The 11,581-nt window shown below is 37.8% G+C and overlaps 1 protein-coding gene across 2 annotated transcripts; it reads left to right on the top strand.

Annotated features, from left to right (window-relative positions):
• The first annotated feature begins 11 nt into the window (after positions 1–11).
• Positions 12–9,248, top strand: LYAR (Ly1 antibody reactive). 2 transcript variants are annotated; one of them, XM_066549200.1, is made up of 9 exons: positions 12–98; positions 647–814; positions 1,102–1,216; positions 3,140–3,247; positions 4,638–4,721; positions 6,357–6,693; positions 6,985–7,089; positions 7,951–8,036; positions 8,351–9,248. In XM_066549200.1, the coding sequence occupies exons 2-9, from the start codon at positions 693–695 to the stop codon at positions 8,483–8,485; spliced, it is 1,092 nt and encodes a 363-aa protein (XP_066405297.1). In that variant the 5' UTR covers positions 12–98; positions 647–692; the 3' UTR covers positions 8,486–9,248. The 2 variants fall into 2 exon arrangements, with proteins under 2 accessions (XP_066405297.1, XP_066405298.1); XM_066549201.1 differs by lacking the exon at positions 12–98 and adding an exon at positions 136–252.
• Positions 9,249–11,581: the final 2,333 nt, after the last annotated feature.

Raw genomic sequence — 11,581 nt, 5'->3', positions numbered from 1 at the left:
GCGCGGGGCGGCGGCAGCGCAGGCGCGGGGCGGCGAGGCCGGAGGGGCCGGTGCGGCACGTGCCGCGCGGGGCGGCGGCGGAGGCGGCCGCTGCTGAGGTGCGGGGGAACGGGAACGGGAGCGGGAACGGGAGCGGCACGGCAGCAGCCGGCTGCCGCCCAGGAGCTCGGCTGGCGGACACGCCGGGCTTCCCAAGCCGTGTGGCCCGGCCACCCTTCAGCGCTACCGCTCGGTGGGGCCCGGCCTAGACGGGTGTGCAGCTGCGGGGAGCGGGATGGAGCGGCGCGGTCCCGCAGGGGAAGGGAGCGGGACACGCCGCCTGCGCGTATCGGCTTGGGGGCGGTACGGGGGTTACCGGTGCCGGGGTTGGCGTGGTGGGTGTGGGAGTTACAGGTGGTTTCTCCGTTCGGGTGATGGGTAGGGGGGTTACCGGTTCTCGTTGGCGTGGCGCATGCAGGGATTGCTGGCTCCCGGGTACTGCTCTCCCCTGCGCTCACGGAGGGCATCAGGGGGAAAGAGCTCTTGCACGTTCTGCGCCGGGCTGCTCACCCTGGCCGTCAGTGGGTGCACGGGTGTGTTTCGCTTCGGCCCTCCAGGTGTTTCTTTCAAGCTGTGAATTAAGATAATCTTCTTCTTGTATTCCTAGAGTTGTGCTTTTGTGGGAAGGAAGAGGCTCCTGACCACTCGCCAATATGGTAGTTTTCACATGCAATGCGTGTGGAGAAGCTGTGAAGAAGGCGCAGGTTGAAAAGCATGTGAACATCTGCAGAAACTGTCAGTGCCTGTCTTGCATGGATTGTGGCAAGGATTTCTGGTATGTAAAGAATGGGAAATAACCTTGCTCACTCTTGTCACAAATGCAAGAGATGCAAGTCAGAAATTCTCACTGAAAGCTGTAGCATGACAGAAATGTCTGTGGTCTTAGAAGCATGTACTTTAAGCACATCACATTTTAATAATTTAAGTGTTGACAGTAATAATATTTAAATGATTCATTCATTTAAATAATCTATTACTTTAGCTTGTTGGTTGGCTAAGTGTTGCATAGTTGGAGGAGTGAAGCATTTCAATGACCTGTGGTTAAAAATCTCTTATGTTCAGGGGTGACGACTATAAGGAACACATCAAGTGTGTAAGTGAAGACCAGAAATATGGTGGGAAAGGCTTTGAAGCCAAAGCTAGCAAAGGAGATGCTAAACAGCAGGAGTGGATTCAGGTATGGTTTGTACTGCATACACCTACAGTAACTATTGTCTGTAATTATCAAAAACAGAAAAGGGCCTGTACTGGCTCAAGCCAGAGATCTGTTTTTACCAATATCCCCAGCTGTCTTCTGGCATTTCCTTGATAAATCTGTGTTTATCCTAGTAAGAAATGTGTCTTTTGTTTTGAATCTGTCTCTTACTGGTTTGATTTAGTGTAATGTTCCCAACTGCATACAAAGAGACATTGGTAGTTTTCCATTTTTTTCATGCCATTTTTGTTTTTGTAGGTGTCTGTCAGGCACTCCTCCCCATCTCATATTCTTTGTTCAAGGCTCAGAAATCCTACCCTGCTCAGTTGTTCTTCATGTGTAAATTAGATCTTTGGTCTTCTAAAATCTTCCCACTCTACTGTATGTTTGTGAAATGCTGTTCAAGATACAAGAGAACCATAGATTTACCATATGTCATGATTATATTTTCTGTGTCCTTTATTCCTTTCTAACTGTTTTTTGTCAGTTAATCTACTTTTGAGTGGTTTTTATGTTTGGTTTTTTAACACTTCTGCTGATCATTGTGCTGGCATTTTCATGCAATTGGCTATTTTAACCCTGAGATATTGTATCTAAGCTCCAATGGTCAACTAAAGCTTGCCATTTTAGATGTGAGATTAGGATTTTCCTTCCTTCTTGCTTTATGTGAATTTGTGTTGGATGTATTTCACCTTTTTATTACCTAGTCACTCTTTTTCTTAAGATCTTTCTGGAATCCTCATAGTCCTCATCCTGAATAGCTTCATATCATTGGGAAAATTTTCTGTCCTCTTGTCAGATATTTTGTAAACATGTTGAACAGAAGAAGCTCCAGCATGGATAGAAATATCTCCTACTCTTTCTGTCTTTCACAAGAATCTACTCTCTTATGGCTTTACTTCAAAGGTTTTTGGGAAGACCTCAAACACACTTAAAACCCCATTAGTAGGAAGTTAGATCACATTTATGTATGGAATTGTTATTTCTATCAAGTAGAACACATGCTAAGAAGTTGCTAAGCTGTATGCATGCTTGAAGTGTGTGATGAATAAAGTCAGAGATGAGTGCTCTTGTTGAGATTGAGCACTGTTGAGGACATTTGTAAAGGCAGCATGATGTGACTGTTGCTTATGAGCATGGGTAGCCTGCCTCAATAGTAAGTGATTCCTCTGTAGAAGGATGAGGAATTAGCAGTTACCTTTTGTTGACAGTCTTAACATATTCACAAAGCGTTTCAGTCACCACATCTTCAGCAGTACAGGAAGGCTCTGCAGTGTCCAGTGGCTGTGCTCTCTAAGTACTGGGGAGCCCAGAGCCTTTTTCCCCCACAAGCAAGCAGTGCTGTTCAAAGGGCTGCCATGAGGCCCTGGTCTAATCTCTCTTCTGTCATGCTGACACCCATAGCACAGGAATATCCAGAGCTGTCATACAGGGATAAATGCTTGTTGAAGCTGGCACTCTTGCCAGAAGAAATGCATGTCAGCTGTGGCATCAAAAGTAAGCCTGATTTTTCTAATTAACTTCAAACCAAAAAGGTGCTTTTCTTAATGCAGGTCTTTTCATGCTGCAAGAATCCCTTTTGTGATAGAGTTACTTTAGTTTGAAATGTTTTTATTACCGTTTGTAACTTATTCATCAGAAAGCACTGGTGAGCAGTCCTGCTTACCTCTGCTTACTACATAGGTATAAATGTTTATGTAGATAATTTTGACACATTTAACAAGCTATGATAGAGCCAAAGGTCAGTGTTTTTCTCATGTTTTTTGAGCATTTCTTATGAGCAGACTACACCAGCTACAAGTGCTGGGTGATTTCTGCCCAGTGTATTTCAGACTTGCACACCTGACATGTACCATTTGCTCCTTATGCTGCTTTGCTGATTTAATTCTGTTTTTCTTCATTCAGAAAATTCATGAGGTGATGAAGAAGCCCAACATAAGTCCCAAAGTGCGGAACATTCTGGAGCAAATACGTGCCTTTGATAACATTCCAAGAAAAAAAGTAAAGTTTCAGGTATGTTTTAATAGGGCTTTGCAGTTATCTGTGCAGTGAACACAAAAATAGACTTTTTTAAGGAACGCCACTCTCTTTTAACAAAGGTGGGACAAATTGCTTATTTGGGCATTTGTATAGATTGTGTAATAACTGAATTTCAAATAGGCAGTGTTTGTAAAATTTGCTTTAAATGACTCTTGGTCTGCCAGTTGAATTAGGTAGTAAGCCAGATACTTCCTTTTAAGCTTAATCTCCATATGTAGGTTTGTTCTGTTTTCAATACCTTTCTTTTTTGGCTATTTGCTATTTCTATTGAATGCCCAAATTCTTATACATACTTTTAAAGATTTCTTATTTCTTCGGCTTTGGTTTTTTTTCCTGAAGGCAAGGTCCTGTTTTGAGAGTTTTCCTGTTACTCAGTGTTCTGACAGACTCTCCTGCTCTGCATGCTTCACTAAAGTAAATTACAGATGCCAAGAATTTACTGTGGCTAAAGAATTTCATTAAAAGTGAATAATTACTCAAAAAGGGGCCTTTTTTCCCCCCACCTCTGTTCTGTGCATCAGATTGTGAGGCTGAGAGGAGATCAGGCTTGCTTCCAAAGCACTCAAATAGAACTTAATAGAGCTGTGGTGAAATTGCTGCTAGCAAGCTGAAGGTTAGACTATTTCCCTACAGGATTAATGTTGTGAGCAGGAAAACTAGTATTTTCCAGAAGCCTCTCTTTTTGATAAGATACATTGCAGTGAAAGATCAGAAGTTTTTGCAGTTAGTTGTTCCAATTTACTAATGCACATTTCCTGGGGTTTTTAATGCAATGCAAAAATCTTTATATTACATTTAACATTGAATTCCCCATTGCTAAAAGTTGATCTCTTGCACATAATGTGAACAGCATAATTTACTGCTATACTTTCATTTTCACCAGGAACACCTGCAATAACCCAAACAACTTTGAAATGTTTGCATTGAACCATTTGCTTAAATTATACTTTCTTGTAATAAACTAAGGTATCCATTTAGGAGTGTGACCTTATATACAGTGCACAAATAAATAAGATCAGATCACTAATGTTTTAACTCATGGGAGCAGTCAGAAGATTTGGTGGGACCTTAATGTAGCCATTTGTATCAAAATGCTTCAGGATTATCTTCTGTATATATTTGCCACTTGGGGAGGCAATTGAGATATATGGTGTAGCCTCCTAACAGTCCCTAGACATTACATGAAACAATTTAACAAAGAGGCTTGAGAGACTTAATAGGAGTAACCTCTAAGCAGATCTTAGTCAAAAGCAGTGATTCAGTTCTTAAATGAAAAATAAAAAACAAGAACCAATTATATGGTAATGAAGAAATAAAATCAGAAGTGGATGTTTTCAGTTGTAATTGTTTTTTCTATGCACAGAATTGGATCAAGAACAGTTTGAGAATAAATGACAGCAATTTGCAAGATCAGGTGTGGAGTGTTTTCTCAGAAGCAACCAGAAACGTAAGTTTAACTGGAGATACATTATAAAATGGGAATGCACTCCAAAATGTTTGAAGGAAAACCTTTCAGACTCCCTTTGTAGATGTGAGTGGAAACATTGTCTCCCACAGTTCCAACAGATTATGTTATGATGTAATATTTCTCAACTAAATTGTTAATTTGTGGAACACAGAACTGTTGCTGAAGTTGTTCATACTGAGTAGGTTGTGATTGAAAACTTGGACATGGTGACACAATTGTGCCATGATAATCAGGAGGCTAATTTGTGCTACTAGTACATAAGAAAAGGAAAAGCTCTGCCTTTATCTTTGTTCCAATCTTTTATCACACACTAAGATGGAATAAGACATCTTTCAGAGTTTATTGGTCTCAAATTTATATGTATTGGAGTGAGAAATTAACAAGCATATAGTTTACCTATTTCATTAGTGGGGAGAGAAATTCTCCAGTTTGTGGTGCAAATTCCTCCCATTCCTTTGTCCAAATTGTGGACTCACTCTGACCTTTTGTCAGTGCCTAATTCTTTCATTAGGTATTTCATTATATCTTAGTGTGTTTTGGTAGGGTGTTGTTTGTTTGCATCTATTGCTGCTACTCAAGAGCTGTTGGGAGAAGCTCATTTCTCAGCTGATGTAAAGATGCTCTCCCCCCTTTTGCCCAAATTCTTTTGAGGAAGAGTGTAGGCATAGCTTTGGCATTAATCCCCTGTTGGTGATGCTTTGTGTTTCTGATTTGATGATTCCAGTTAAGTTTATTTTTTACTGAGGAATCCAAATGTAAGAGCCGGGAAAGAAAGAAATACCTTTACTAAAGCATAGGAACATAACATAAATTCTGGACACTGAAATACACTGTTTTACTGGAGCATTAATACTGAGTTTATACAACTCCACTAAAGTCACAAGCAGTTCTCCCTTGACTTACACTAATTTATAAAAGCTCTTCAATCTGAAAACCTTTTATGTAAACACAAATGTAAACAATAACACTGTCCATAGAGCTTGTCATTAAAATAAAATACATAACACAGCATTTCAATTCACTTTTAAGAAATCTTAAAAAGATCTTAAGATATGATTGGTAATACATACCTTGAAGTGTATATACTCAATTGAAATTCTCAAGCAGGAGTGCCTCTTTTAGCATCATGTCATAATGGTTTGTTGTCCCAGACACATGGATGGCATGTGGATGGCATGGAAGAATAATCTCTTTTGCCATCCATGGAAGTGGATGGCAAAAGAGATTATTACTCAAGGGCTGTGTATTTGGGAATTAGTTCTGCATCTTGCTGTAATGTGCTGTAGTTTTGTTTGTGTAAATTAAAGAGCTGTCACTTCCTTAATTACATTTAACAAATAATTTAAAACACAATAGACACTTACTTCAACTAGGAATTACATATGTTGTAAGATAATATTTCTCCTGTGATGTTCATTAGCATTTAGTCTGTTAAGTTAAAAGCATCAGGCACATTAGTTCACTGGTGCTGCTTCTCAGGTGACATCATATGTGAGCAATTTAATTGATTTCAGGATATCAGTGTTCTGAACAGTTACTGATGATCTAGTAGAGGAAAGTTGCAATGTCAAAAAGCACATGTGAAAACTGTAATTATCTTTCTTTCAACAAAAGACTTCAAATGAAAAGGAACAAGATAAGCCACAACAGAAGGAAGAGCAGCAGCCTGCAGAAACTGGGAAAAATACAAAGGCAGAAGAAAATGGAATTACAGATGAAAAAACTGAGAAAAAAAAGAATAAGAGGGAACGAAAAGAAGAGAGACAAAAGAATAAAAAGAAGGAGAAAAAAGATCTGAAATTGGAAAACCAGGAAGAAGTAAAAAAGATTAAAAAGTCCAAAAAAGGAAAAGAGAGTGTGGAGGATGAATTTGAAATAAATGGAAATGGCAATCACAGTGAAACAGAAGAGGAAACAAATGTAAAGAAACGCAAGCATAAACATGTGGAAGGTATCCATCATACAACTTATATTCCTGTTTGTTTTGAAGAGGCTTTTTCTCAATTCCAAAGCTCAATAAACTACCTAAGTAGAATTTAAAGTAGTGCATAAGATATACAAATTAGATTATTTTTAACAATGATTGCACATTTCTTTCATTTCTTTTATAAAATCTGAACCACTTTGTAAGTATAAACTCATGTTACAAGAGCAAAAACTTAAGTCATGTTATTGACAAAACATGTGAGAACTTCTCGTTTTAAATTTTTCTTGTGTATGTTTTGTCCAATTCCATCTCTAGAGGAACCTCATACCAAAACAAAGAGAATGAAAACTGAAAGCATTTCAGAAGACATGGAAACAGAAAATGTCAATGACAATGAAGAAAATGTGGGAACAGATAAAGGTATTCTTAAAGGAACAATTTAGATCATTACAAAACTCTCTGGAAAAGACCTAATGCATGATATAAGCACAGCTTCTGTAGCAAGCCATTGTGCCTCAGTATACATGAATGTGTATATTCAGTATACACATCTGTTCCAGAGTAAGTAGCCTGTGCTACTCTGAACACCTGATAATGAATTACTTCTCTAATATGTTGTTTGAGCTGTGCTGGCAGCCTTTGGCTGTGCTTGATTCCAGTGGACACTGAGGTTTCACCACAGTGGGTCTCTTCCCTGCTGCCATGCACATTGGACAGCACAATAAAAAGGGTAACAACTCTTAGACCTCTTGGTGTCTGTCATATCCCCGTTTTTGCTCATAAAGGAATCATAAATTTGACTTCAGACACGTTGGACCTTAGTTTATGCTTAGATAAACCTACTTCTGCCTATCACCTGTCATGCTCTGACTGTGTTTGAACATAGAGATCATTTATTTGATAAACTACCAATTAATGACCTCTGAAGGTGGTATGGTCAAATCTGACTGCCTGTGATTTAAGTGTGAAGAGACAGGATCTTAACTATCCCTGCATTATTTAAGAGTTTCTGCTTAATAGCTGAAGTGCAGAAGTTGAGTAAAAACAATTGTGACCCCTGTTGTTCAAGTACTCTGTTGATTCTTCATCTCCATTTTATATTCAGGAGCAACTGATGAATTTTATGCTTAAGACACCCTCCTGTTGTAGGGTCAGTAAGGTAACAACTGTTGTGGTAGCCAAACTGATTCCAAAATCAGGAGATTGATGGCTGGTTACTAGCAGAGAAGACTCAGAATAGCTCCTTTCACTAACAGTGTTGTCCACCTAATTATTTTCTAGGTAAATTCAACTGGAAGGGAACCATCAAAGCAGTTCTGAAACAGGCTCCAGACAATGAAATTTCAATTAAGAAACTAAGAAAAAAGGTACTGTACAACATGTTTTTTTTAATCTCCTATGGTCTTGTGAATTTATTTGTGTAATGCTGACACTCAGAAAATTCTGGATGGCATAAACAAAAAGTTCAACATTTTGAATGGAATATCAATTAACAGAATGTCAGCTGAAGGACAGGTTTTTTATTGCTTACTGAATTACACAAGAAATTCAGTGCTAGTTCTGAAAAGGAATAATAGCACAATAGCTTCCATGGCACTTTTAATGTAGTAATGTAAATGTATTATTGCTTACAATGGAATTATCTTCACAGACTAAAAACCATTTCTCTATCTTTGTGCAGGTGATAGCTCAATATTATGCAGTAGCTGGTGAACATCACAAAACAGAAGAGGACATCCTAGCCATATTCAATAAGAAAGTGAATAACAATCCTAAATTTAGAGTTCTAAAGGACAAAGTGAAACTTGTGAAATAAACAGTTTGCATACTTCTTGTGAAATAAACTACTTTGCATAGCTGTTGCATTTTAATCTTGCAGATGGAGTCAAACTCTTCTGTCAGCTGTACAAATACTATGCATTGGTATCAATTGAAATTGTGTATGTGAAAGCAGAATTTAACTTTTAATACTGGATCCCTCCCCTTTTTCTAGATTTATTACAGAACATTTTCAGATACTTTATTTTTTGATTTTATGGAAAATGTATATTTTTTGGTACAAGTTTTAAGAGGCATTGAAAGTAATTGCTGGCCTACTGTATTAAAATTCTTCCAGTAATGAATATAATTTATAGGCATGAATGTTTTTCAGGACCTGGGTTGTGTGGCTTTTTGCAGGAACTATTTTCAGAGCAAATAGGATTTTCATATTCAGAAATCCACTGTGGAATAAATATTTTGTTATGCTAAAATTCAAAATGGTATGGCTGATATCTACTTTATGCACTGTGGATAGTGTATGCAGCCTTTAATAAACTATTGATTCTGTGTTGTAAAATGCATAAATAAAGTGTCAGATTTGTGTATGCAATATTGCACATTCAGTGAAAATCTAAAGACTGAGTTATCTGTATATGCATTGCTACTGAAAGTCTTGATTAGTAATGCAGCTGACTTCAATAGAAGTGGTTACATGGACTAAAAATTGACTGATGAAATAGATTACTTTAAAATACAAGTTTAAATATATGAATCTTGTCACTTTATAATTGCATAATAAATCCACGAATTACACATGCTTTGAAGAGGCTGTTGTATTGCTGTCACCAAAACAATGTAGCTAGGCTAGAAATGTTACAGGTATGTAAGAGACAGAGCTGCCTGGGGAAAGTTACTTGAAGTTTTGTAGGTTTTTACTTAATTGCAAAATTACTTCCATGTAGGAAGTTTCCTATTATGATATAGTCTGTTAAAAACAGCATTATAAAGCACTCAGTCATATGGTGTTTTTAAAAATTGCTTAGTGATTTCAAGCAGATACGCTTCTATAAAACTCCACAGTAAAAATATCTGAATTTATAGAAATATTGACTATATTAAAGGTGTAAATATAAAAATTAACTGTGATACACTGGGTTCAGTTTTGTCTTACTGTAAAGGTTGCAAGAAAGGACATAATGAATTTAAGGTGTTAGTTGTTTGTTGAAGCTATGCAACAGTTCTTTTTATTCAGTCTAACAGATAACCAGAATCTTGGCTCCTATCACTGCAGAGTTCTGGTGTCTGATGCTCAGGGTTTACTGCAGTGATCACTGAAACAAAGCAGCAGGCTAAGTGTTCAAACACCATGGATCAGTTGAAAGCTGGGAATAAGGAATATCAAATAAACAGTATGCAGATGACCTATCAGAGTAGGATGTGACCTTGTAATTTGCTTTTCTGCTTTAACTGTTATCATTCTTTAAGGTTCAAACAGTGTACTCCCCTGTGCATTGCCATGGTTGGATTAGTGCTGCCTGTGTGGAGTAATAAACATACTGTAAATTATTCTTCCCCTCTCTGTGTAAAGGGTAAAGCAGCACCAGCTGATGTTCAGCTTTTTCCTTCATGTTTTGGCACACATGAGTCTAATGCTTGCCTCTCTTTGACAGTCATTAGTGGGAGTCTGTTGCAAGTAAGCCCGGTTGTAATTACAATAGTATAACCTCAGTGTATGTTGCTGCAGTAGTGTTACCTTTCCTGCTCTGTTGGCAGAATAATGCTTTGTAGGCATATTTTTCTTTCTGGGTGTTCCTGGGAATACTGAGTATGGTCATATATGTATATTACATATATGTCATATATGTAATATGGTAAGTGTGGTAAGTAATATGTAGTATGGTAGATGAGTCTATGCCTTTAATTGTAGAAGGCTTCAAGTGTTATTCCAGTCCATGCATAGTTGCATTACTGACATGCAGCTCTCCAGTGAAAAAAATCCCAGACTTAGATGTTTTTTCATTAGACAATTAATAAAGTACTCAAGAGGATTTAATTTGACCTTTCCCCTTGCAACAGATCTAGACTTTAATTTACTCCTTGCAACTAATGATGTCTTGATCAGATTGAATTTACTTCAAATTTGGTGGTAATTGTTTCAGAGGGAGGCATAATCCCTCAGAGATCATTGAGAATCCTTCAAGAAGACAGAAAAACAGCAGGACCCCTCTAATTTCTATTCAATAATTAAGCAGCATATTTACCAGTATTGTTTTAATCCAGAATATGTTTTAGTGATTTTCTAAACAGCATAACATAGCTCCATAATTTTACCTTATTGTTAAAATTTTCTTTTCTAGTGTAGTGAAAAGTGAGTGTCTTTGTGGCAGGGTGAGGAAGGGAGAAATTAGAAAATTGTTTAAAGCTAGTGGCTTTCATTATAACTATAGCATAAGCACTTAAGCAGGGACTTTAATCACTCAAAGAAAAAAAGCTTCAAAGGACAGCTACTTATTTGTTGTGCTCAGCCCTCCACTGTCCTGGTGCATTAGAGTAGTTCATTCTTTCTCCAGTGAAAACTGATCCTCCCACCTGGTGCTATAATCCAATTGCATCAGGACAATGTACTCAGAGCCCTACATGAGTAGTGGCTCATAGCTGATGACCACAGGATACAGAGACCCAATACATTATTTCATTCAGAAACTTTTAAGGCTGTAACACTTACCCTTATTAAGGAAATAAGAGAGCAAATATTAAAGTTTTTGTGCAAGATAAGTGAAAAAAGGCATATTGTTCTGTACATTGAGCTGTAGTCACAGGTTACAAGATATCTCAGTCAATATATTCAACATTTACCCCTTTCTTCTCCCAGATTAGCCTTTAAGAAAAAAACAGGAATAAGTCCTCTAAGTTTCTTTTCTGCTCTGTCAGCCAAGAAAAGCTGCATATTATGTTTCCCATTAGTACATTTACAGGAAGTGTTACTTTATATTGAATTCTAAATTCCACTTGGACTAGAGGAAGTTTTACTAGTAACTTTCCTTTATACTTTTAAGACACAGTTCCTTTTACCCCTGGTAATCTACTGCTTCTCTTTGCAATTCTTGGATGTAATTCCTTTTGTACCTGAATCCTCGTGCTTTTATGCTCT

The sequence above is a fragment of the Molothrus aeneus genome, chromosome 4, assembly GCF_037042795.1.
Source record: "Molothrus aeneus isolate 106 chromosome 4, BPBGC_Maene_1.0, whole genome shotgun sequence".
NCBI classification, from domain to species: Eukaryota; Metazoa; Chordata; class Aves; order Passeriformes; family Icteridae; genus Molothrus; species Molothrus aeneus.
This window is presented reverse-complemented; position numbering and strand designations above follow the sequence as displayed.